Source organism: Peromyscus leucopus, chromosome 7, assembly GCF_004664715.2.
Source record: "Peromyscus leucopus breed LL Stock chromosome 7, UCI_PerLeu_2.1, whole genome shotgun sequence".
NCBI classification, from domain to species: Eukaryota; Metazoa; Chordata; class Mammalia; order Rodentia; family Cricetidae; genus Peromyscus; species Peromyscus leucopus.
In genome coordinates this window covers 22,100,789-22,127,402 of record NC_051069.1, presented here as the reverse complement: position 1 = coordinate 22,127,402, position 26,614 = coordinate 22,100,789, and the positions used below count along the sequence as shown (strand labels likewise).

The window sequence follows — 26,614 nt, the reverse complement described above, 5'->3', positions numbered from 1 at the left end:
TTCCTAGTATGCACATCCCTTCCTCTCAAATGGTCTCTTTCATTCTCACGTCTTTTCATCTCTTTCTCCTTCACTTTTTCAGGGGTGTGGAATGGGAGTCTCTTGAAGCAGGACCTCAGGCTATAGCCCAGTGTAGCCTCAAACTCTTGATCCTCCTGCCTCAGCCCTGAACTGGACTTACAGGCATATGCTACCATATATGGCCCTCCTCTGGTTTCCCTCTCCCTCTCCCCCTTCTTCCCCTCTTCCACTTAAGATGCTTTTTTTCCCCTGTTCATTTGTTAAATATGCATTTATAAGACACTTGCTGTGTGCTTTGTAGTGTTTTGGAATATAAGAGTGAATCAGCCGGCTGGGCAGTGGTGGCCCATGCCTTTAATCCCAGCACTCAGGAAGCAGAGCAGGCAGATCTGAGTTCGAGGCCAGTCTGGTCTACCGAGCAAGTTCCAGAACGGCCAGGGCTACACAGAGAAACCCTGTCTCAAAAAACAAACAAACAAACAAACAAACAAACAAAAAAGTGAATCAGATAGACATGGCTCCAACTTTTTGTAAAGTTTATAGCAATTTCACTATTTATAGATGATAATTATGAAATGTTTTGAGAAGCACTCTGTGCTATGAGAGCATGTAATTTGGGGACTGTCTTGAGTTTTTTTTTTTTTTTTTTAAAGATTTATTTATTTATTATGTATACAACATGTATGACTGCAGGCCAGAAGAGGGCATCAGGTCCCACTGCAGATGGTTGTGAGCCACCATGTGGTTGCTGGGAACCGAACCCAGGACCTCCGGAAGAGTAGTCGGTGCTCTTAACCTCTGAGCCATCTCTCCAGCCCCTGTCTTGAGTTTTAAGTGATTATTGAAATCAGTCTTTCCCTCCATTCCCCTCTTCTTCCCTCCTTCTCATGTGTAGAGTTTATATATATAATTTTTGATTTGTCTGTGCATGTGTTTTGCAACTGATGTGGGTGCTGGGAACCCAACTTGGGTCCTCTGCAAGAGCAAGTTAACTACTGAGCCATCTCTCCAACTCCCTGATGATTGATTTGGATACCATTTAGTGCATGTTTCTGATTCAGTCAGGGATAGTCAGTGGCTGCAGCGCTTCCATTTTACATGCTGGGTTTAGCTTGACTTGGCAATAGACACCAGTCCAAGTTGAAAGTAGGATGGTTAGTGCTAGTGGATGCTGTTACTTCAGGTTTCCCCGTTAGGTTCTCATTTTGCAGAGCTGGTCAAATATTCCTTTATTATTTGAGCTATTGGTGTAGTTCCTCAGAATTGGTAAGTTCTGTTCAAGCATTTCATTGATCTTCATTGCAACTCTTAGGAGTTAGTGGTAGTATATTCATTTTACAGACAAAGAAGTTATATGAAAACCTTAAATGAGTGCGGCTCACACATAATTGGGGGTAGAATGTAGACCAGAACGAAACAAAGCCTGCTGCATTGAAGTTCCTTTTCTAATAACTTTATCTTCCCTTGAATGAAGAACCTGCCCTGACCATACCTAAGCCCTGCTTCTGGAGACCTCTGTCGGGACTTTTGGTTTTCAGCAGCTGTTTGCCAAAGGATAAGCAGAGTTAAAGGTTTGCAAAATGCATTGCTATCTCAATTTGGCTTTGCCTTCGTGTCTTTTGAAGACCTTTACTTAGAATTTAATTTACTTAGAATTTCCTTAGGGACGATTTGATGAGTAGAGCCTGGGCTGACTGCTAAGTTAGTTACTACCTCCAGCTACAGTAGACTGTACCCAGCCAAACTTCCATAATTAGACCTGTGGTATGCCTGACCAGGAAAGGTCAGGCTGAGGTGAGGGCTTGTAACTTAACTGTGCAGGCCTGGACCCCCAGTGGGAAGGAGTCCAAGCAGGAGGCCATCAGGTCCTCTGCCCTTACTGGTTCTCCTTCGAAGCATGGCATCAGAAAGCCTTTAAAGAATTTTGTCATGTTCTTACAATCGCCCAGGAGCTGCAGAGCGGGTGTGCAGACAGGAAAAAGGCTACTTCCGGAAGTGTTTATGTAAAGGACCATTTTTAGAGAGTTCTGTGGAATGGAATTGGGTCTGACGTGAATTCTCAGTGTGCTTTCTTTCCCCTGGAGGAATAGCCCATATGTAGAGACAGATGTGAGACCAAAGTCTTTTTGACATATAAATACAACTGAGAGAGAAGGAGAACATTACCGTGAGGTGGCAGTTGGAAAAGAACAGCTTGCTGTAAGCCAGTAAAAACCAGGTTGCTCTGTGTGTGCTGGAAAAAACCTTCCCTCAGGTATAACTTAAATATATAAAATGTAAGGGTACAGCTAATTGTTTTAAGAGAGCGGACCTGTGAAGCCATTTCAAAAGACAAAAAGTAGAATGACCCAGACCCAGAGGTTCCTAGTGTTTCCCTTGGTCAGGTCTACATCATCTCCGAGGTAGCCTGCTGACTTTACAGTAATAGTTTTCTTGCTTTTGTTTTTATTTTAAACTTTCTTTCTTTTTATTTATTTATATGTGCTGCTTGTATATATGTGTGTGGGGGCACACATGTGCCATGGGTTACATGTGGAGATCAGAGGACAACTTGAGAGAGTCAGTTCTCTCCTGCTCCTGTTTGGCTCCTGGGGATTGGACTCAGATCCTCAGGCTTGGTGGGAAGCACCTCACCTATGGAGCCCTCTTGCACCCTCACTTTAAACATTCTTGAACTTGTCTTATGGTCCAGGTATTTCTGTTAGGTATATTTTAGGTTGAATTATATGAAATTATTTTTATATGCCAGACACTGAATATTAATGATTTCATACATTGATTTTTTTTTTTTTTTTTTTTTTTTTGAAGACAGGGTTTCTGTGTGTAGCTTTCCTGGAACTCACTCTGTAGCCCAGGCTGGCCTCGAACTCACAGAGATCCGCCTGCCACCACCACCCGGCTCATACATTGATCTTATACTTGGGTATATTATTATACCTAGGGATATTAAGATGGTTTCCTGTTATTGTAAGGTCATAGGAAATACAGATGTTCAGTTTTGGTAGATCTACCAAATAGTTTTCTAAAAAAAATTGTACCAAACTTTATGACCAACATTATCTGTCTTAATTTTTTTTTCCCTAGACAAGGTTTCTCTGTGTATCCCTGGCTGTCCTGGAACTCAGTCTGTAGTTCAGGCTGTCCTTGAACACAGAGATCCACCTACCTCTGCCTTCTGGGATCAAAGGTGTACACCACCACTGCCCGACTTCTATGGTAATTTTTTTCATTGTGATTTTTTTATATTTTCTGCTTACTAGTGAAATTGAACACTTTTTATTTGTTTCATTATGAGATTTTTGAAATACCTACTAAAGTGGCTTGTCCATTTCTTGTTGGGTGGTTTCTTTTATTTTACTGGTTGACAGGAACTCATCATGTATATACTGTGAACCTTGACTGCTTGATGTGTATAATCTGTCTTCTAGTCTACGCTTGTTGGCTTACTCTCATAATGGTGATTTTGATGAACAGGCCTCTTCAGTTTTAAGATGGGAACATATTGATATTCACCTGTAGGTTCTAGAGTGTCCATGTTGTGAGCAATTGAACAACTACTGCTAATATTCCGTGCTTTTCCTGCTCTTCACTCCTGCTGTTGTAGTTCTTCAGTTGTGTTGAGCCTGCTGTGGAGACAGTTTACACTTCTGTCCATTCTGTTGACCTCTTGCAGGAGATGCTCATGATCTTGCTGTGTTGTGAGGTGCAGTTCCACCGCTGGCTCCACCAGGAGAGTTAGACTGGCATCTGTACTAATCATGCCCTTTAGACCTCTAGAATAGGATAGATGAAGGGGGCAGTAGTGAGCAGCACAAGACTGGCTTTCTAGAGTTAGGCTGTGCACTCAAGATGGCTTTAGAAGTGTCTGTGGGGCTAGAGAGACTTAAAAACATAGACTAGTTGCAGACCACCCACAACTTCCTATGTGCTTGTCTGAGCAAGTGCATGCTCTGTCCCCAGGAGCCTCAGTGGTCGCCCATGCTGTTAGCAGAGTGGGAGAAGCGTAGGTAGCTCGGGTGTTTATTCCTTTACAGCGCTGTGGGCATGCATTCTCAGGGCTGTAACTGGGTCCCACTCTGCGGAGATCTTCATAATTACTGATGAAGAGCTGACCTTTTCCGTTGCAGATTGACATCAGCAAATGCCATTACTTAGTGGATTTGGATACCATGAGAGAAACACCTCGGGAGCCAAACTATTCATCCAACAGAGAAGAATGGATCAGCCTGGCCCACAGGCCGTTCCTGGACGCATCTAGGTATGTGACTTCAATTGTGACAGATGTCCTAATCAGTGGTAAAAATGAATGCTGGAGTTGAGCAAATCCAGTCCTTGGCTGTCTCGAGTAATTCTTATTTCCTTTTTATTTGGTACAGTTTTGTCCATGAGTACTGAGAAATTTAAGAGTACTCTCTTCTTGAGGCCACGGAATGCAAAGTACATTCTATTATTATCGTAATGAAAGGTCCTGAGTAGTACAGGTAGGTCGACTGTGGAAACTCAAATAAGATTTTGATTAGTTTTGGTAACTGACTTTAACTGTCTTAACTGAGCATTCAGACATTGCTAACAAGATTAACTGTGCTCTGAGGAGCTTGATGTCCATCATTTTCAGAATCAAAGCTCAGCAAGTACTAGGTAGGACTTGTTTTATTTTATTTTGGTTGTTTGAAACACGGTCTCACTCTGTAGCTCAGGCTAGCCTGGAACTCATTAGATAGACTAGGCTAGTCTTGAACTTGTGGTGATCTGTGGGAGCCCGTCCTCGGGTTCCTCGTGGCTTTACCCAGCAGGTCCGCATAGAGGATGATCAGGACCACGGGCCTGAGTGCAGGTGTCTGAGATGGTCTGCACTTGGCTGTGCTGGGGGAGGAGGTCTTTTGCTCCACCCCTTGGCCTCTCTATAAAAACCCTGTGGCAGAGACAGTCAGGGCCTGTTAGAAAAGTTTCCAGGCCCTCTCGAGGCTATCCTTTATTTTCTATCTGTTTATCTCCACAAGGTTCTCCGCAATAAATCCTTCTATCTAATATTTCCTGCTGCTCACACTCAAGAAAACTCTGGGGAACTGTGGGGGTGGTGGGTAAACGCCCCACAGTGAGCCTCTTGCCTCAGCCTCCCACGTGTTAAGCAATTTTGCCTCACCATGCCTGGCAGATCTAGTGAAGATTTTTTGTTTGTTTCAAGACAGGGTTTCTCTGTGAAGCTCTGGCTGCCTTAGAACTCGCTCTGTAGCCCAGGCTGGCCTCGAACTCACAGAGATTTTCCTGCCTCTGCCTCCTGAGTGCTGGGATTAAACGTGTGTACCACTACCGCCTGGCTTCTAGAAATAGAGAAATATTTTCTTCTTAAAATAGAGATGCAGGACTTGCCTGGCTCGTCACAAAGGCCCTGGAATTAGTGGGGAGAAGAATGATGGGAAGTGTGAATTGGAGTGTGAGGGTGTTTGTAAACTTAGTGTTGAAGGTGAAAGAGGGAGGTAGCCATCAACATAAAAGAGGAGATTGTCAGGAGTTCAAGGCCAGCCTGGGCTACAGAGCAAGGTCCAGGACAACCAGGACTGTTATACAGAGAAACCCTGGCTCGAAAACCAAAAAAAAAAAAGGAGGAACTAGATTTATATCTGAAGGTTCTTTAGAGGAAGATATCCAATTGAGTGTGTTGGTAATCATGAAAAGGGACTGTTAGGAGCACACTGGAGACCCAGAGTACTTAGTAGCTGGTCAATCCAAGAAGTTAGAAGCTGGGGCAGGAGAGATGGCTCAGCGGTTAAGAGCACTGACTGCTCTTCCAGAGGTCCTGAGTTCAATTCCCAGCAACCACATGGTGGCTCACAGCCAACTGAAATGAGATCTGGTGTCTTCTTCTGGCCTGCAAGGACACGTGCAGGCAGAATACTATATAATAAATCTTTAAGAAGGAGAAGAAGTTAGAAGCCTCAGAACAAATTGGTTTCAGTTCATGCAGCTGTAACCTATTACTCTAGGCTGAGTGGCCAAAGCATCAGACGCTGTGTTCCTCATAGGCTTGGAGGCTGGAAGGTCAAGGCCAGTGTGCTGATGGTCAGGTTCTCATGCAGGGCCTCCTCTAGTTCCAGATAGCTGACTTCTATCTAACACGAGGAAGAGGCTGAACTAGTTGTCTGGCATCTCTGCAGGAACTAACCCATTCTGGAGGGCTCTGCACACGTGGGTGAGCGACCTCCCAGAGGCTCCCCTCCACGCACCGTCAAACTGGGGATCAAATTAGAGCATAGGAAAAACATTTTTTGAGATGGCTCTTACTCTGTAGCCTTGGCTGACTTCAAACTTGCAGTTCTCCTCCTCCACTTCCCAACTGAGGGATTACAGGTGTGAGTCACCATATCTGTTTCAGCATAAGTTTTGAGGGATGCACACATAGAAGTTGTAAGTAAAGCTATTACAGAGTTTCTCTTATTTGAAGTACTTGAGACTAGAAGTGTGTTACATGTCAGAGTTGGGAATGTGAACATAATATATATATATATTAACATATCTTAGGGACAGAACTCAGGTCTACTCACAAAATTGATGTTTCATATATACTTTACACATATACCTTGTTGGTAAGTTTTTTAAAAGATGTTTTATTTTCAATCAGGTGTATGTGTCTGCCGCTTGTATGTGCATGTGGTGTGTGTGTGTGTGGGGGGGGGTGCCCACAGTGACCAGAGACCTTGGATCCTCTGGAGCTGGAGTTACAGGCAGCTAGCTGTGAACCACCTGATGTGGGTGCTGGAGATCAAACCTGGGTTCTTAACTTCTCAGTCATCTTTCCAGCCTTGTGGTAATTTTACATCATGATTTTGTGCAAGAAACACATTTTAATGGTGTGGCACTCAGAAAATTTTAAGCTTTATACTGTTTGGGATTTCAAATGATCAGATTAGGGCTGCTCAATTTGCATAATATCCATTTACACATTTTGGGCAGGTGAGTTTTCATCCTCCTTGGGTCAGTGTTGAACAGTGTGATTGCTGAATTTTATGGTGTGAGCATGTTTAGCTTTGTAGGAAGCTGCCATTCTGCATCCTACTCGGAAGGAGTGAGTATTTACGTGCTTGTGGTAGGGACTGTAGTATGTACTTCATATGGCTTCAGTTTACATGTCTCTAGTGATATATGGTGTGGAATTTTTTTTATATGCCTATTTGTCATCTGTAAGTCTGTTTGTATGAGATGTTTTTAAAGTCTCTGGGAACTGCCTGTCTTCCTCCCTCCCTCCCTTTCTCCCTCCCTCCCTTTCTCCCTTCCTTCCTCCCTCCCTCCCTCCCTCCCTCCCTCCTTCCTTTTTTCCAGCTCTGGGCTTTATGGTTGCTAGGCAAGTGCTCTGCCATTGAGCCAACCCTCCAGCCCCTTTGACTCTTTTTTTTGTTTGTTTGTTAATTTTGTTTTTCTAGACAGGGTTTCTCTGTATATCCCTGGTTGTCCTGGAACTAATCTGTGGACCAGGTTGACCTCGAACTCACAGAGATCCCCCTGCCTCTGCCTTCCAAGTGTTGGGATTAAAGATGTGTTCCACCACTTCCTGGCTCTTTTGACTCATTTTCAATTGTTTATATCCTTATTGTGGAGTTTTACGAATTCCTGGTGTGTTTTGGATTACAATACTTTGTCACATACGTCTTTTTTTTTTTTTTTTTTAAGATTTATTTATTATGTATACAGCACATATGACTGCAGGTCAGAAGAGGGCACCAGATCTCATTACAGATGGTTGTGGCCACCATGTGGTTGCTGGGAATTGAACTCAGGACCTCTGGAAGAGCAGTCGGTGCTCTTAACCTCTGAGCCATCTCTCCAGCCCACACATACATCTTTTTAAGTATGTCCTGTTAGTTTGTCTTTTTGTTCTTCTTGTTCTCTTGATATCGTTTGCAAAAAGCATATGTTTCAATTTTAATAAAGTTCATCTTACAGTTATTTTTCATTAATTGTATCACAGCATTATTTCTAAAAATTAGTTAGCAAACTGAAAATCTAGTTATTTTTCTGTGCTGTCTTGGAGTTTTATATTTTTCACTGTATATTTAGATCTATGATCCTTGTTAATTTTAGAGGCTATAAGATTTGTGTCTAGATTCATTTATTTTTTTATAGATACAAAATATTTTTTATATGCCCACTTAGTAGGGCAGCCTCTCATTTCTCCATCTTATTGCTCTGCTTCCTTCTCAGAGAACTGTAGTTGTCTGTGTATGCATACACCACTTCCTGGACTATTGGATCTCTTCCACCCTGAATTCGTTCTTTTGACCAGTCTTGATTGATACAGCTTTATAGTCAGTCTTCAAGTTGGTCATTTTTTCCAAAGAACTTTTTGCTTCCCTTTTGATATTTTGTTGGTTATGCTGGTTCTTTTGCCCAGAACCAGCTTTAGAATCAGATTTTTAGTATTTGTGAAATTCACTGGGATTTTGATTGTGATTGTGTCAAGATCAGTTGGAACAACTGGTATCTCAATAATATTGAGCCATCTTGTTCATGAACATGGAATGCCTCTGTTAGCTGCTCTGTGGTTTATTTCACGGTAATTTTCTTCATATGGATCTTGTACATATGTTGTAGATTTATATCTAAGTATATCTTTTGGGGGAGTACTAATGTAAATGGTACTAATTCTTTAAAAAGAATGTAAAATTCCACTTGTTCATTGCTGATTTGTACAAAAGTGATTGACTCTTATATGTTAATTTTTGGGTTCTGCTACTTTATTGTAATTGTTAATGAGTTCCGGGAAATTCTAAAACATTCTATCACTCCAAAATGACCTTTAAGGAAAAAAAAAAGGATGAGGGAAAGAAATGAGCCATGTGCTGATGCCAAGACTCGTGTACAGCTAAAAGCAGGTGCCTCGGGAGAAAGCACAGCATTGCCGTTGAGTTCAGTGAGAGAAGAAACTCACATCAGAAAGACTTAGGCATCCAGGTCTTAGTGCACACTCGTCTGCTGGAGCTGTCTGCAGAGCAGGAGTCTGTCTGTCTAATGTCACAGCCCCAGGCCACGTATGCCTTTCCAGCCGGTGTTGGTGAGGGATGGTTTGAAGCTTATGTAATCTTGAGTATAGTAGAGTTCCTAGACAGCAGATGGGTGTGAGGAGTAGATGCAGAGTGTTTCTTCTGATACCATCAGTTTTCTCAGGGAACTAGGAAGTGGGAGTTTTCATTTGATGAGAAAACAAGAGACGAGGTGTTGGAAAGTTGGAGAGAGTAGGTGTGAAGTGATTGAGGACAGTAAGTGACAAGAGTGGAGAAATGAGTGTGCTAAGAGGGCGGGGTCAAGCGGTCACCCTTGGAATGGGATGACGGTAGTACTTGCTCTCTCTGTTTAAACTGTGTGCGTGTGCACATGACTCTCACCGGGTCAGAGGACAACTTGCTGTAGTTGGTTCTCCCTTCTACCATGTGAGTCCTGGGGATTGAACTTGGGTTTTCAGGCTTGGTGGCAAGCCCCTGAACCTGCTGAGCCCTCTTGCCCGTTCACTTGCCATTTTCTTCTCCAGCTATGTCTAGACTGTAGCCACACTGGTAAGGCAAATTTAACCAGTTTAAAAAGCAACTTTATTGAAGTATAATTTACATGCCAAATTATACAACCACAATTGTATGTTACCTTGCCAGCCCCAACTCATAATTTTCTTATTTATAGGTTTGAATTTTTTGGCCATTTCTTATACGTGGGATCATGCAATGTGTGTGGTTTTGTGTTTGGTTTCCATGATGGTTTGTATGAGAAAAGTCACCCATAGACTCATGTGTTTGTACACTTGGTCCCCAGTGGGTGGCGCTGTTTGTGGGGGTGATGGGACCTTTTGGGGGTGGAGCCTTGCTGGAAGAAATTGCTGGGGGTGTGCTTTGAGAGTTAGTCTCCTCCCACCTCCAGCTGGCTCACTTTTCTTGCTGTGTGTAAATGGAAATGTGATCTGCCAGCTTCCAGCTCAGGTGCCTGCTGCCATTATAACTCTACCTCTGGAACCAGAAGCCAAAGTAAACTTTCTTCCATAAGCCCTTTGGTCATGGTGTTTTGTCACAGCAACAGAGAAGAAGTAACTAATACAGCTTCTTTCGTTCAGCATGATTTTGAGGTTCATTCAGGGTATCACATGTACCAGTGTCCCTTTTTACTGCTGAAGTACTACTTTTCTGTTGTTCATCCCTCCTTCTAGCTGATAGACTTTTCGATTGTTACCACTTTTGGGCAGTATGAATAATGATGCTGTAAACACATGTGGGGTTGATAGTGGTTAAGAAACCACAGCATTAGAGACAGAAAGTGACACATGAGAAGTCTTCTAATTAGTGCCATGGCTTTAAGTTGATAACAAGGGAGGTGGGGAGGGCATTGAGGGGGTGAGGGAGCGATTGTGAAAGGCGGCAGGCGGTGAATGGGGGGCTCTGGAAGAGTGGATCAGCAGTGGTGACGTCAGGGTCTCTGTCTGCAATGCATGGGTTTTGTGGTGCCTGGCTCCTGCCTGATCGAGTATTCGGGCTAGATCTTACTGTGTCTTCGGTTTCAAGTTGAGGAAGCTGTGACAATGAGATCTGGGTTAGGAAAGAGCTTCATCTCAAAGGAACAGCAGATTCTAAGCCACCTTCCTATGAGCTGGTGCCTTCAGGGGGTTTTTAACTTTTCTTTCTTTCTTTCTTTTTTTTTTTTTTTTTTTTTTTTTGAGACGGGGTTTCACTATGTAGCTCTGGCTATCATGGAACTCACTATGTAGACCAGGCTGGCCACCTGCCTCTGCTCTGGAGTGCTGGCATTAAAGGTGTGCACCACTGTGCCCAGAGGGTTTTAATTTCTTATAACTTGTGTGCAGGGGTAGATTTTCAAGATAAAAGAAAGGAAGAAAAGCCTACTGGTTTGTGAATTGAAGAGGTCAGGTTCTCACAGAGACATGGGGTATCGTGAAAGCCTGGAGTCAAGGATCTGTGACTTTAATCCTGGCCGCTTGCTGTCAGGACTGCTTGGAGGCCTGCACCTCACATCCGGAAAGCAAAGGCATTTCATATGTTCTGTAGGGATTAAATGAGAGTGGGTGAAAGTGCTTTAAAATTATGAAGTATTCTAGCAAGTTAGACCTTTGAATTAATTAGCAAGCTCTGCAGGGTTCCCGATTATATTGTCTTTACATTTCTTTGTAGAGTGTGCAGGTTTCTTGATTGATTTTGCTGACATTCCTGCTGACATAGTCTAAATAGGCCTCAGCTCTCTGAAACGGAAGCAATCAGGATAATTTGAGTACCAACATATTAAAAAGAAACACTCTTGAGAGAATGTTACTGGAGAGTCTTTGCAAGAGAGAAGTAACTTAAAGATTGTCAGGGCATTTTTGTGACTGGGGCAGATTTTAAAATGCTGGACCCCAGTGGCTGTGTGAGGAGCCCGCTCTCTGTTGGATGGAAAGCGAGGTAGGGCTTGGCTGTTGGACTCAGGAGACTACTTAGTAAGATGGTTGGGAGCGTGGCAGCCTGTGTCCTTGTCCTCTTGTCCTAACTGGCTTCTCTGCTTTACTGAGGCCTAGACTCAGGCCCTGTAGCTGAAGCATCCAGGCAGATGTCAGTGACCCGCGTACAGCTGCTGCGCAGGTGGGACTGGTTCTCACCCAGCCTACTGACCTTGTCACGGCAGCATCTGGCTACTTTATAAGGACCGGCAGACTCGAAGGAGATGGGTCCGATCTAGTTGACAGTAGCACTTAAAATTGTTCTGTTTTATTTTACCTCTCTAGTGTTTTCCCTACATGTATGTCCGTGCATCACTCAAGAACCTGGTGCCCTCCAGGGCCAGGAGAGGGTATCAATCCCCTGGAACTGAATTACAGATCGTTGTGAGCTGCCCTCTGGGTGCTGGGAATTGAACCCAGATCCTCCAGAAAAACAGCCAGTGCTTTTAAGTGCTGAGCTGTCTCTCCAGCCCCAACTGTAAGAGTGCAGATTTGCCATTGAATGGCCAGCTCACATTCTGTCCTTGATGAAACGAGAGGCGATTTTCCTTTCTTTGAACCAGGACACAATTGCTGCTTGTATCTAACAGCTTGACAAGTGGGTGGATGTAATGCTTCCTCTAAGAGTCCCCTGGGAGCAGTGATAGGCGAGTGCTGGAATAAATTAACAGCTCAGTGGTGAGTGTGGGGCTGTGGGAGCCTGGTGGGAAGTCCTCTCCAGGTTATTCAAGTTGACCTCATGACAGCGGGGGGTCGGTTTGTAGCTTTGGAAGCTGTCTAAAGGCCCTGCACCAATTTGTGCAGCGTTCTCCACTGCAGAGGCTCCTCATAGATGCTTTTGTCTGTTTATGTTGTTTCCACGTGTGGCTCTTCCCATTTTGGAGCATTTTGGAGCGTCATCTAATTGAATTCTAGACTGGCATGATTAGAGGCTTGCGACAGGTGGTGGGAACTTAGGCGGGGTTTCAAACTCTTGCAGATTTCATTACAGCTGAGGAACTGAGGCAGGTTAAAACAGCAGCTGACGGGGTGGAGTAGAGGCCCTCTCTAGTTAGAGGACCTCAGTTGTAGCCAGACAGGGAGTGTATGATAATATTTGCCGCTTTCTTCTTTCAATGCCCAGTACAGGACCCTGGACTCTGGCTAATCTAGAGAATTTCTACTGTGCATGGCCTTTGAATTAGCTTCCAGGATGTGAGTCTAACAACTGTGAGGCCTGAAACACTCACACCTGTGTACCTATATCCATTTGTGTCTGGTTGATGGGAGCCAGCATCAGTGGAACTCTTGGTTTCTGTAAAGTACGGTTACTGAAGAAAGTGTTGTGAAGGGTGGGTTAGTTGGAAGCTGTGGTCCTGTTATTGCAGCGTAACCATCACCCATTCTTAAAGATGTAAAAGAAAACCTTAGCTGGCTCATCTAGCTAGTTCTTCCTCAGAATCTCATTTGCATTGGCCATCAAATGATAGCTGAGTCTGGAGGCATCCCAAAGGCTTTCTCACCCATACATCTGGCAGTTGAGACTAGCTTTTGCCTAGATCTCAGCTGAGGCCGTCACCCAGAATACCTGTCTCTGGCTTTTCCATTTCCATTCCAAGAACTCCGTTGCTTTTATGACCTAGCCTTGGAAGTCTAACCGTAACACTTCTCCCTCTTCCTGGTGGTGGTGGGAAGCCACAGCCCATGCTCAAGGGATGACGATTAGGATTGTTTTACTATGACAGAAGAATTTATGGGCATATTATAAAATAACAGCTTTTTAAATGTCATTCTCCTTCTAAACCTTTCTAATATTCTTACAAGAGAGAAAAAGGCAGCCCTACTGGCCATTGCCCCTTCATGCTCAGGAGGGGAGCAGACTGCACCCACGGCAAGATTTGATGGCCAACAGTTGTCAGGCTTCACATGGTGTCTGGTCCTTGGGTAGACTCAGTTCTTGTCTTTTCCCTCCATGCCCATCGAGGTGGTGCCCTGACCTCTCTCCTTGGTGCCAAGGATGCTGAGAAACAGGAGCAGAAGAATTGATGGACTCTTACTCTTCTTTACCAGCTTGCTACGCTCAGTCTGAGTCTGTCAGCCTCTGCCTGCTGCCCTCCTTCCTCTCCATCCTGCGTATCCACCTGCCTCATACTCCCCAGACACTTTCCCAAGACCTGCATCGGACATAGCTCCTCTGGGCCAGATTTGGCTTCGGAACACATTACATGCGGCCTGATGTCTTACTCAGCTCCTCAGTCGTTGAAATCTGCTGACCTTTAGGAAGAGTAAAAGAACCTTTTTTTTTTTTTTTTTTTTTTTTTTTTTTTTGTTTTTTTTTTTTTTTTGTTTTTTTTTGTTTTTTTTTTTGTTTTTTTCGAGACAGGGTTTCTCTGTGTAGCTTTGCGCCTTTCCTGGAGCTCACTTGGTAGCCCAGGCTGGCCTCGAACTCACAAAGATCCGCCTGCCTCTGCCTCCCAAGTGCTGGGATTAAAGGCGTGCGCCACCACGCCAGGCAAAAGAACCTTTTTAATCCCTTGTGGAGCTCAGAGAACTCTGCTTCCTGTTGTTGTGGAATGAGTTCTCTAGAAAGACCATCTCCACATCTCCTCACCGAGCTGGTGTGAGGAGCTCCATCTGAAGAGCTAGAGTGCTTCTTCAGGACAACCCTAAGCTAGGAGACCAAGCAGCTGGCATCACCAGTCTTCATTCTAGCTTCTTCATGACTCAGCACATTATAGGGCCTTAAAAATACTATTTGGTGGATTTTCCGTTCTTTTAAAAAAGATGTACTTGTTGTTTTTACTTTGTGTGAATGCCTGCACACGTGTATGTGCGCCATGAGTCACAGGTGGTGGTGAGCCGCCTGCTGTGGGTGCTCCCCCTTAGCAGCAAGTGCTCCTAACTGCTGAGCCGCCGTCATCTCTTTAGCCCCGGACTTACATTCTTAGAGCTGGATTGATGTAGCAGCGAAGAGGATCTTGTCAGAGGCTTGCACTTAATGAAGTACAAACTGTCAAGGCAAAGTATACTCACCGTTTTTTTCAAACCTTAGCTTGCCAGAGCCGTTCTCTTGGCATGGCTCCCACTGTTCTTCTGCCTCAAGGATCAAGCCCAGATAAGGGTCTGAAGAGCAGGACAGAGACCGATAGACACCGTGTGTGCTCTTCCCATCAGAATGGTACTGCCTGTATCTTTCAATCCATACCAGATGGGAACAGACTGGTGAAGAGCACTCCCCCCCCCCCAACTCTTGGGACTGAAAGTCACAAGTGTCCAGTTGCCTAATAGCACGTCTTTCTCAACTTGGCTGTTGTGAATAGTGGCTAAAGGTGACTGGTGCAGAGGCTATGATGCTCTGCCAGATGTTGTACACATCAGCAGCGTGATTCACTGTGCACCCATATCACAGTGCTGTGATTCCAGTCTGTGCCTTGGCAGACTTCCTGATCACGCCACATCATGGATCTTTGTAGGTTCCTTTAAATGGTCAGAACTGTGACCATAGTCCTCACATGGCCTGAAAGTTAAGTCTTACACCAGTCACACAGATAACCATGACTTGGCAAATCCTGTGTGAACTGGAACTTGAAAAGGTTATTTGACCTCCTAGAGTAACATTTTCTTCATTAATGTGGACACTTCTGTATCACTTGTACCTGCCATCCCCTGGGCCACCGTAGCCCCTCCTTTTTCCACCCACACTGTGTACCTTCCTGCTCTGCTCTGCTCTGCCTCAGGACTTTAGGACTGAAATGTTTGGGGGGAAAACAAAGAACCTGTTTTTACTTTTGGTGCTTCCTTTCCTTGTGGAAGAAGAGCATTAGATGCTAGGGAAGTGGACGAGACAGTCTGGTTTGAGAGTGGCAAACGCTTTCATTTGCAGAACTGTTAGTGTTTTCCATGGTACAGTTCTGAAAGCTGGAGATGCAGCACCGGACAGAGTCCTGTCCCCGGGAGCTGGCCCTCCAGCAAGTGCAGCATGTTAACCGTTAGTCCGTGTGCGCTCTTGCAGAACGGGTGAGTCACTTCTGCAGTGTCCCTGCCTGCAGAGCAGTGTCCTCACCCGTGGGTTAGAGGCTGCGTTAATAAGCACTGAGTTCTGCCCACACCAGACTTTTGCACATTAGAACTGCTCAGCTAGGGATGGTAGGTTGACTGTGACTGAATCTTAAAGGAGCTCAGCTTCTCTCTCTCTCTCTCTCTCTCTCTCTCTCTCTCTCTCTCTCTCTCTCTCATTATTCTCTCATCCATCCATCCCAATAGCGGTTTCCCCTCCCTTCAGTCCTCCTACCTCCCCTCTCCTCCCGTCCACTCCTCCATTTCCCTTCAGAAAAGAGCAGGCCTCCCAGGGATATCAACTGAATATGGCATGACAAGTTACAATAAGACTAGGCACAAACCCTCATGTCAAGGCTGAATGAGGCAACCCAGTGGAGGAAAAGGGTCTCAGGAGCAGATAAAAGAGTTAGAGATACTCCCACTCCCACTGTTAGGAGTCCCCCAAGAGCACCAAGCTACCCAACCATAACATATATGCAGGCTCTGTGATTGTCGCTTTGGTCTCAGATTCTCTCTAGAACTGAAGGTACTTTGAAGGGCCAGTTCTGCACTGACAGATATAGAAAATATCTCACTGAAATGTGCACTACATGGAAGAGAAAGAGCAAAGAGCAGCTCTAGAAAGTGCCCAGTGGGGCTGAATTGGCAAGGCTGAACATGATTTTACTGTTTGAATGAAGGTGAATGAATGGTTGGATAGATGATGGGCAGGTGGGTGGACAGATAGGTAAAATGGAAGGGAAACCTGAGTGCCAGCAGATTTTCTTTTTGAGCTGACAAAATGGCCCAGTATTCATCACCTGCTGAACTGGTGATGTCGGGGACTAGCTGCCAGTCTCCCACTGATGTCGGCAAGTGCAGATTTAAGTCTGCACAGCAGAGTGCTCCCAAGCCCCAATAAATGGGACTGGTAATTCAATCAGAACATATTATGAGCTGTCAGCCAATTATGCTGCGCAGGCAGTTTTTTGTCCAGGTCTGTTCCATGCCTGAATTGCTTAAGAGACTTTCCTACTGGGGCAGAGTGTTTGGCCTCTGTGATGATGACATATATCTTACGTCTCCCCGGTTACATGCCCGTGTTCTTTCAGGTCACACTGGTGGCATTTCATTTCATTACAGGCCTTGTGCTATGAGTTTTGATAGGTATTCCTTTTGTCCTGGCTTGTGGTGAAGATGATTTATGTTTCCACATGTGTGTGTGCAGACTCAGTCTTCCAGTACTTAACTGTTCTTCTGTTTTATAAATCCGACTTCCCTTTCTTCAGAAACAATACAGTGTAACAAGTCTTTCTGATCTTCCTTAACTGTTCAAGCTGCTACAGCTACTGATGGTTAAGAAATGAGTGTAATCAGGGATTCCCTTCTTTCAAGGTCAAAGCAAAAGAAAGAAGGAAGAAATGCAGAACCAAAGTTAGTGTCAGACGAGAGGACTCCAGCTCACTTGTTCTAAAAACCAGCAGTCAGACAACCGTGACTTCTTCCTGTCCCAGCTTAGGGGTGAGCATGCGTCTACTGCTGCTAGCCTCTGCCTGCCTTCTAGAAGCACTCAGCTAGTGGCTCTGTGTCAGATCGTACCGGAGTGTGCAGGAGAGCAGCCCTGGGTTCTCAGAGGAGCCTCTAACTCTCCTGCTTTCTCCTTATGCTGATCCCCCACCTTTTATACAGTTTTATGCTCAGGCTTACCTGGAAAAGCCTCCTTGCTGAATGCTGTGTTTAGAAGTTAGTGCTCCTTTTCCAATGGCTCTACACTGGGTGAACAGGGCAGAATTGGGGTTTCTCTTGGTTCACTTCACATTTGTCCTTGACAAGATGATTATCCCAAACCACAACCTCTTGGACTTGGAATTCCTCATTGGGATTAGGAGTTGTCGGTTACCATCCTTGTATTCCTGCATTATCTAAGCTCTGTCACCTGACGGTGCTCAGTGCTGTGTGGTTGTATGATGTCCTTTGCCTGCTTCCTTTACCTAGCTTTACCTAGTCTGTCCTCTACCGCTCTATCCATCCTCCCAGCACATATGCTCTTCATCATACAGTAGTACCAGGCATGTAGAGCAGGTAAAACACACTCGGTCCCTGAACATGGAGTAAAGAGACAATCAACAAGTTAACAAATAAGCACACACAAGTTGGGAAAGATAGAATGAAAAGGACTGACTGTACACTGAGCCAGGGGAAGTGGAAGAAGGGTCACCAGCGTTCTCAGACAACCGCACAGCCTCCAGCGAGGTGACTGTGAGACAGAAAGATGTGGACTAAATGCTGTTCCCATTCTAGCCAGTCTCAGAGTTTGGCTTCTTTTCTGAATGGATACATTATCACTTTGAACTTGTGTGTTGGTGGTTTAATAGTAAATATACTAAGTTATGGTTATATCATTTGTATTCAGATATGAATATGTTCAACTAGACCATTAGCCCATTGAAAAAGGACTGTGTCTATGTGGCAAGCATGCAAATCTTCATACATAATTGCCATATTGACTGTTCTCACTTGTTTAGCTTTTTAAGAATTTGATGTTTTCCAGGTGAGGCATGGTGGTGCACACCTTTAATCTCAGGCTGAGGCAGGTGGATCTCTGAGTTCCAGGCCAGTGAGGGCTACACAGCAAGACACTGTCTTTGAAAAAGAAAATGTAGTGGGGCTGTGATGGCGCACGCCGTTAATCCCAGCAGAGGCAGAGGCAGGCGGATCTGTGTGAGTTCAAGGCAAGCCTGGTGTACAGAGTGAATTCCAGGACAGCCAGGACTCCACACAGAGAAACCCTGTCTCAAAAACAAAGCAAAACTAAACAAAAAAAGTAACTTTTTTTTTCTGAATTTGAGACAAATTTGTCCATTCCTTTTAAGTATATAAGTAACATATTTTTGCCTGCTTTGTATGTTTGAAATTTTCTGGTATAATAGAAAACAAAGTAAATTATTTGTGAAGCAAATAAGTAAATGAGTCATAGTAACAGCTCAGCACACTGTTTGTTTTAACTGATTCTGCTAATCTTGCCCATCCATGTGGCTGTGTAGGTTGAACTTCGCTGACATGTTTCCTACTTCTGTACCAGTGTTTGCTATCAGCAGACTTGATAGTTTTTGCAAGCCTGGTTATTGAATTAGTGTCCAGGCTTGCATTTTGTCACGTCACATTAGCCATTTGTATTTCTCTTTGCTAGTCAAGCACTTGGTAGCTTTTCCTGTTGAGTTGTTTGTCTTCCTGAGTTATAAGCTCGTATACTCGACATAGCAATCCTCTGTTGTGTAGACTACAGGTATTTTGTCTCAATCTCTTTTATCTTTCTGTTGTTTGAGCTTGCCTTTTATACCTAACGATAACCAATAGGGGATCTTCCATTTCAGTCTAGTCTAGTACTTTTGGTGATGGTGTGTTCTGTGTGCAGCTGAAGCAGTGTTCTGAAATATGTGGGACTGTGGTGTCCGCTGTCAGCACACCAGGAAAATGGTCTCCAGCAGACCCTGTCTGTGTGTTTTTTTTTTTTTTTTTTTGGTTTTTCGAGACAGGGTTTCTCTGTGTAGCTTTGCGCCTTTCCTGGAACTCACTTGGTAGCCCAGGCTGGCCTTGAACTCACAAAGATCCACCTGCCTCTGCCTCCCGAGTGCTGGGATTAAAGGCGTGCGCCACCACCGCAACCCTGTCTGTTTTTTAGTTACCTTATAAATTATTTACAAAAGTAGGACTAGGAGGGTAATGAAAGATTCATTTGAAAGTATAATAAATGGGGGACTGGAGAGTACTTGCTGCTCTTACAAAGGACCTGGGTTCAGTTCCCTGCACCCACATCGTCGCTCAATGCTGCCTGTAATTCCAGTTCCAATGCCTTATTCTGGCCTATTTGGACACTAGACTTGCACATGATGCACATACATATAGGGCAACACTTGTACACATAAAAATAATAAATCTTAAAAAATATATAATACATGAAGCAACTTTTCTATATTCTTTTGGTTATGGATAAACACGCACATGCACACATACACATACTGGGTGTTTTTTTATTGTGTTTTCTTTCTTTTTTTCAAGTTTTAATTTACTTATTTTTATTGTGTTTTGTTTCTTGAGACAGGGTATACCGTATACTCTGGCTTGGAACTTACTACATAGGCTGGACTTGGCTTGAACTCACAGAACTCCTTCTGCCTCTGCCTCCCAAGTGCTGACATCAAAGGTGTGTGCCACCACACCTGGCCATACAGTCTGAATTTGTATTCTATGTTCTACTTGTTGGGAACACACACATACACATGTGTTATTCCTGAAATGGATAATGTCTCGGATTATAGCCAACTGCTCACTAGCTGTTGTGTGTGAACCTGACGCATCCATCCTGAAAGACTGATTGTGGGTTCCGGCTCTATCACTAATGAAGTCTGGCGCATCTTTGCTCCTAGTTCTTCTCATTCAAAAGCAGCACTTGAGTGTTTTTGTGAAGCCTTTGGTGAGTCACATGACTCCTTTGTTTCCTAATTCAAACATTTTATTTATTTGTATTTAGAGTAGACTAGTCAGTGTTTTGTTTGTTTGTTTGTTTTTTGTTTTTCTGAGACAGGGTTTCTCTGTGTAGCCCTGGCTGTAGACTGCTTTGTAGAGCAGGCTGACCTTGAACTCACAGAGATCTGCCTGCCTCTGCCTCCCGAGTGCTGGGATTAAAGGCGTGCGCCACCACCTGGCTAGTCAATGATTTTTAAGATGTCTTTGTCATCTATGTCCCTCTGTCGTTATTGTAGACCTTCCTCTAGCTTACTCACTTGTGAACTATACCAAATACAATCTTACACACACTGTCATGGAAAATGAAAGGACAGGGTGTGTCTCCTTATTATAACAGGAGTCATCCAGTGGCGTATTGCAAATGTTGCGTGACGACATCTTTCCTGGTGAAGCTGAACTGAGCAGAGAGGCAGAGAGGATTCTCTTTCCTTTTTGTGTTAGGAATATATTGTCTACTGATTAATGCTTTTTTTAAAAATCACATTTATTATGTATTTTGTGTGTTCCTGAGGGGGGAAGGATGCATGTGGGCAAGTCAGAAGAGAACTTTTGAGGTTTTTTCCCCTTTTTCCACCAAGTGGGTTCTGGGGATCAGTCTCAGGTCACCAGGCTTGGCAGGAGGTGCTGGCCCAACTCAGCAGTCCTTGAGTTTGAGGACATTCATCTGGTTTACTGCCACCCAAAGACCATAGTGTGAAATTTGCTTATCCTGTCAGTTTCATTGCCACTGGACATGTGCTGTACACTTGTGTGTGTGTGTGTGTGTGTGTGTGTGTGTGTGTGTGTGTAGAGTGTCTTTCTGTCCCACTTTTCTTATGACCCTTAGAGATGGAAAATGTTGAAGTAAGGATTCTGAACTGTGTTCACTGGAGGCCAAAGGCCGATAGAAGTGCCTCCATGGTTCAGTCTGTACTGAAACTGCACGAGCTGCTCCAGAAGGAAACACCACAGTTGATTCTGCAGGCCCTGTTGTTACACTGAGGGCTTGTCTCCACCTGAGCATATCTGCTGTTAACGAGCAGGAGTCATTTCCGGAATGGTCACAGACCTGAAGGAATTGGTGCCGGTGTGAGGCATCACCTTATCTGTGACTGTGAGCAGAAGGAGGGGATTGACTTCTTTTGTCTGGAACAGGTGCATCCTCTTCCTGTTGGTCTGCTCCCGAGAGCCCTGCCTTGTCTGCAGGCCTCCTCTAAGCCTCTTTTCTCTCTCCAAGCCCTTGAGCTGTTGGCTGCTGAAGTGAAGTGTGTCTCTGTTGAGCACGGGCTACACTGCCAGCATCTCAGCTGGGACGTCTTTCAGAGGTGTGTTTGCCAAGTGCAATATCATTGTGTGTGCAGGCATCTCAGCAGTCTGCCAAGCCCAGAGGTAGGCTGCCAGTGCAAATGCCACGTCGACATGACATTTACAAGTTTAGAATCTGGAAAAGGACTGGCCGTGGACACCCTTCAGCTATCTTGTTTCCGGTATCAGTAACTGGGCCAACTTGGATTTTTAGACTGAAACATTCAATCAGGAAGTGATACTTGATGTGTTTGAAGCTGTCATTATTACCTCTTCCAGGAAAGGATAAATCCATAGGCTGTAGGATAACCCATAATGGTTAAGCTCGCAGATTCTATAATCTAACCTGAATGAGGCTCTTATCAGTTACTACGTGAACTTGAACAAGCTGCTTAATCTGCATGACCTTGAGTAGGTTTATGCCTCTGCTCTCCATCTGTGAAAAAGGGACACCATTGTCACCTTTCTCATAGATTTATCGGATGGAATAAACAAATTTAAAACCAAATCACTTACATGATTCAAAACCCCATGGTAGGTTGTTTCCAGTTCTCATACTTCAGTCATGAGAATTTTCCAGAACAAATTGTGCTAGCCTGAGCTCGTGCTACGTAGACTAGCCTCTTGATTCAGGCACTGCTGCAGACTGCACAGGTACCCAGGACATGGTTTTCCTCGTCTCTCTAGGAAAAGCTAGAGCTGGAACCAGGATTGTTTGAGCATTTGGCATTTCTGTAATTGTTTAGATGCAAAAATTATTTGGAACTTTGTATACCTTGTAACTTTTGTGTGTCATGTTCAAATGCAAAATGCAGACCCATAGCTCTTGAAAGGCTGCCTATTAGGGAGATATACTTTTTTTTGTCATGAGTAGCAAGGTCTATTATCATGATCTGGTACCTGAAAAGTAGACTTTTCTCTTTTATATAAAATATAATCCTTTATGTAGCACTTCGTTTCTTTCAATTATTTCCAGAGCCATTAGTAAAATGATGAAATTTCTATCCCCTCCTTTCTCTTCTCTTTCAGGTCTTCAAAGCTGCTTCGGGCATTCTACGTCCCCTTCCTGTCGGATCAATATACAGTGTATGTGAACTACACCATCCTTAAGCCTCGGAAAACAAAGCAAAGCAGGAAGAGAAGTGGAGGTTAGCAGCACCCCCATGGCTCAACGGACAGTCACCATGTTAACTAGTGGTTCCACTGAGCTGACTTCCAGGTCATCATATAACGCTCGTAATAAAGGTCGCCTGATACGAATGCCAGATCCGGGTGCTCTGAGTTTGTCACGTCTGTGTCAGAGTCACACACTTCCTGCCCCTGTGTCCTGTTCTGCCTGTGAGCTTTCTGCAGACAGAGTCCTGAAGCCTGGGGAGATACATTGCTCCATTGTCCTTCTTTTCTCTGTTCAGTCATTTACTAGAATGGAGGAGAGCAGAAGCCGCTTACAGGAAGAGCTGAGAGCCCTTGGCTGGGTGTATGTGTGCTGGCTCTTCTCCACACTCTGGCCTGCCATCCGGGAACTAGCAAGCTATCCTTAGGCCACATGGTTTCTCCAACCAAGCTGTTTGGCAGTCCTAGCAGACCTTGTTCAAATCCTAGTGCTGAAAAGCACAGCCTATTTGCCAACCGACATGTCCTTTCACCTCTAGCAAGACAAAAGCATTCGCAGGACTACGACCCTGGCCTGGAGCTCAGGAAAAGACGACCACTGAAGAACTGGGACCCAGTCTTACTGTTCACGATGCCTCTCATTTTCATTTGATCTTCTTTAAAACCAGTCTTAATTATATTTGGGAAGGGTTTTAAGATTTTTTAAAAAGTCTCAGGATGATATATCTTGAATTCTAGACTCCGTACAAAGATTATAACTATATTGAGCATCTTTGGAGAAAAGTATAATAGATTTGGGTGCCATCACATTTTAAAGTAGTCAGAGGCCATTTTGAGGACATTGAGAATTCCTTTATGTAAAATTAAATGAAAAGGACTGTGTATATAAAGCACCCATACTTCAATTCTGCTGCAAGGTGACCTTCGGCAGGCATGTCTGGTTGCATAGGCGTGGTGAGGACTGTTAACAGGTAGTGAGCCTGCCTGTTACCTCCCCTTCCCTTACGATATGACACAGTGTGGAGGACGTTTTCTCATTTGATCCTAACAACCACTGAGGACCCTCTTCACAGAAGAGGAAGCAGACGAAGGTGGAGAGAAGCGGCATGTCCAGTGTCGTGTGTGGGCAGTCAGTCAGAGGCCTGGGAGTGGATCCAGGCTGGCTGACTTCTCGTGCTTTCACAAGTGTCCATGCCTCTCCACTCGCCTATGAAACACCACTGGAAAGGAGGATCAGACTGGCCACAGACCAGATTCGTTTTGTCAGTCTCTATTTTAGGGAAGAGGTTTAGGTACAGTTCTTTGAGTTCTTGGAGCCTGTGGTGATACCTTCTTAGCGGTGCTGTGTGGTGTTGCCAGGCCTTGGTAGGACAGTCCTTGCTCTGTAATCCACAGATCTTCTGTGTGCAGTGATCGTGTCCCTGTGGCCATGTTCCAGGTGCCTTCTTTCCTTAGGGTGACAGGTTCTAGGAGTGCCGAGAGGGTAGAACTGGTCATGGTTCCTGTTGTTCTTTTTCCTTTAGAGGAAAATAGCTTTCTGATGGGGATTAGTCCCAATAAAAGAATAAAGAGGACAGAAAAATAAGAAGTAGAATGAAAGTGTTTACTCTTGGGAGTTCCCCTCTAAAAGATTTTTCTGGAGTTGAATGAAGCAGAGGTGGGGTAGCAAGTCCAGACATACAGAATGACAACTGGAGAGGACCGATAGACTGCAGCCCTACTGTGTGAATAGTCCCTGCAGTTTAGTTCTCAGTATCCGATCACCATTTTCCAAAGCAAATAGCGGGAATGAGATCTGAAGAAGAGCACTGTAGTGAGACATTTCAGAAGCCAAGGCACTACAGGATGCGTTGAAGAGTAGAGCGTGGAGTTCTGTGAAGAGTTCTGCCTCTTTTCCAGTCCAAGTACAGGAGCAGGGGGATGGCTGAGTGGTAGAGCACATGTTTGCTGTAAGTAAGGCCCTGGATTCAGTTCTTAACATATGCAAACACCCTCCCTCCCAATGGTACAGAGTCCTCCCAATGTACCTCCCAATGGTACAAAGCTATTTGATCATCTTACAAGGTTGAAAGAAATGTAAAGATCCTCTAAAGGTGCTTGACAGGAACCCAGGCCTCCGCATACACATACATGGGCATGCACTCATACGTGCACACACAGTCGTCCGAGTAAGAACTTAATTATAAAGTAGCACAAAAAAGCCAGATGGGTATAGAGCTCTCTTGGGAATGTCAGTTCCTGTCCCTTTGAAAACCTCACTCTGGTTTTCTCCATTCTGTTTTCTGGTGAGAGCACAGTACATCTTGGACACTATGCCAAGTACCTCTTAGCAACATGGGGGTTAGCTTCCCCTGCAAAAAAGGCATCTGGTCAGTCTCCTGTCTTCACCGAAGACTGTGGTGCTGCATACACCATTGCATTGCTCAGTCCCCAGACTAAGGTACTTGTAAATCGTTGCTGCTGAGGAATGAAATCTACACACGATTCATAATCTCCTTTGCAGACAGAACGAAGTAGTGGGTAGACTTGGCAAATCTAGACTTCTCTGATCTCTAGCCCTGAACGGCTTTATCTGAACCTAAATCTTGTGACACCAAGTACCAGTATTGACCCAGTCTGTATGATAGGAATCTGTTAGCAAAATCTGCCTTTGCCTTTTTTATCATCTGATGAGAAGACAGTTATCTTAATCCCTTTGGGGATGTGCAGGAAACTGCAGCCTGGGTGCTCATTGCTGAAGTCAGGCGTACAGAAGACACAGTTTTCAATCAAGGTGGTGATTGATCCCAGTCTTTTCTTGAGGTCATTGTTTCCTGGTCTGGAGTTCTGGGAAAGACCTTTGGACTCCTTCTGTAAGGATTCCAAACAGCCACTTCCCCAGTGGGATCCTTTCTACGTGTGTTTCTTAGGGTGGTGAGTGAGAGTCACTGTGCTTGTATAACTGTGTAGCTAACAACGGACATCTTGGCTTTTAATGTAGTTTTGTTTTCTTTAAAGAGGAAAACAGGCAATTAGATTTCTGTCTCCCCAGATGCAGTAAAGCTTACATGTGAGTCTGCGTTTAGGCTCCCGCATTGAACTCCTCAGGTAAATGGATGACGTGGGCATGTGTTCAGCTTTAATGGTTTTGTAACAGGAAGATGAAGGTTTCCATAAGGCATTGATTGGGTTTCAGGGCCTTGCTGGATCCATAACTCTGAATGTTCCTTTAAATGTCCCAGTCTCTGTGACCTTGTGGTTCTTGATGCAGATGAAACCAGGAAGCAGAACAGTGTCATCCAGGTCACTGTCTTCCTGATCCTTGTGCTTTCTCCTGTGCCGGTGTTTACATTACATACCTACTGGGTTTCTGTGAAGGAAAAAGTGAATACATTTTGGCAGTTTGATTTTTCTTCTCCCTCCCCCTCTCTCTCTTCCTTCCTCCCTCCCTCTCCCTCCCCCTTCCTTCCCTTCCTCCCTCCCTCCCTCCCTCTCAGACAGGATTTCTCTGTGTAGTGCTGTATGTACTGGAACACTCAGAGATCCACCTGCCTCTGCCTCCCAAGTGCTGGGATTAAAGGTGTCATCCCCACCCTGGGCTTGATTTCCTCTTTCTTTCTTTTCTTTTTTTTTCTTTTTCTTTCTTTTTTGTTTGTTTTTTCGAGACAGTTTCTCTGTGTAGCTTTGCACCTTTCCTGGATCTCGCTCTTAGACCAAGCTAGCCTCGAACTCACAGAGGTCCACCTGGCTCTGCCTCCCAAGTGCTAGGATTAAAGGCGTGCACCACCAATGCCTGGCGATTTCCTCTTTCTTAAGGTCACTTTTTTTTCTTTTGCATTCAGCTTTAATCATCATTGGGAATTGGAATTGGAAACAGCCTGACTTGGGCATTCTCCTTCCCCATGCCCGTGCCTCAGTTCATAGATGCAACTTCTCCAGGTCAAAGAGCCCAGAACGTTTACCCTGAAACTTAGGGAAGAAGCCTTCTGGAGTCAGTGATGTTTTATTCCTTCCAGGAGAAATAAAGCACAACAGGAATTTATTTTTGAGCATTGTGCTTGAAAGAGAGAATGTGCCACATGCCTAGCTTATCTTAAGGTTTGGGTTTCAAGTGTCCGGAGTACGAGAGTCCAGTTTACATAGGCATCTCAGTCCAGTTGGAGCTGGCATTTGGATCGTTTCTCCCTTTGGGGAGGAGTTAGACTTTTGGGG

General features: G+C 44.5%; 1 protein-coding gene across 3 annotated transcripts in view; it reads left to right on the top strand.

Moving 5' to 3' along the window:
• Window positions 1–22,575, top strand: part of Alg9 (ALG9 alpha-1,2-mannosyltransferase) — a 69,472-nt gene extending 46,897 nt beyond the window's left edge. For 2 of the 3 annotated variants that reach the window (XM_028864919.1, XM_028864920.2), the window contains exons 14-15: window positions 4,149–4,279; window positions 22,340–22,575. In XM_028864919.1, coding sequence (XP_028720752.1) covers window positions 4,149–4,279; window positions 22,340–22,463 — 255 coding nt within the window. In that variant the 3' untranslated portion in view covers window positions 22,464–22,575. Of the gene's footprint in view, window positions 1–4,148; window positions 4,280–4,397; window positions 4,503–22,339 lie in introns of all 3 variants that reach the window. The other variant, XR_003734054.1, reaches the window with a different exon arrangement.
• The last annotated feature ends 4,039 nt before the right edge of the window (window positions 22,576–26,614 follow it).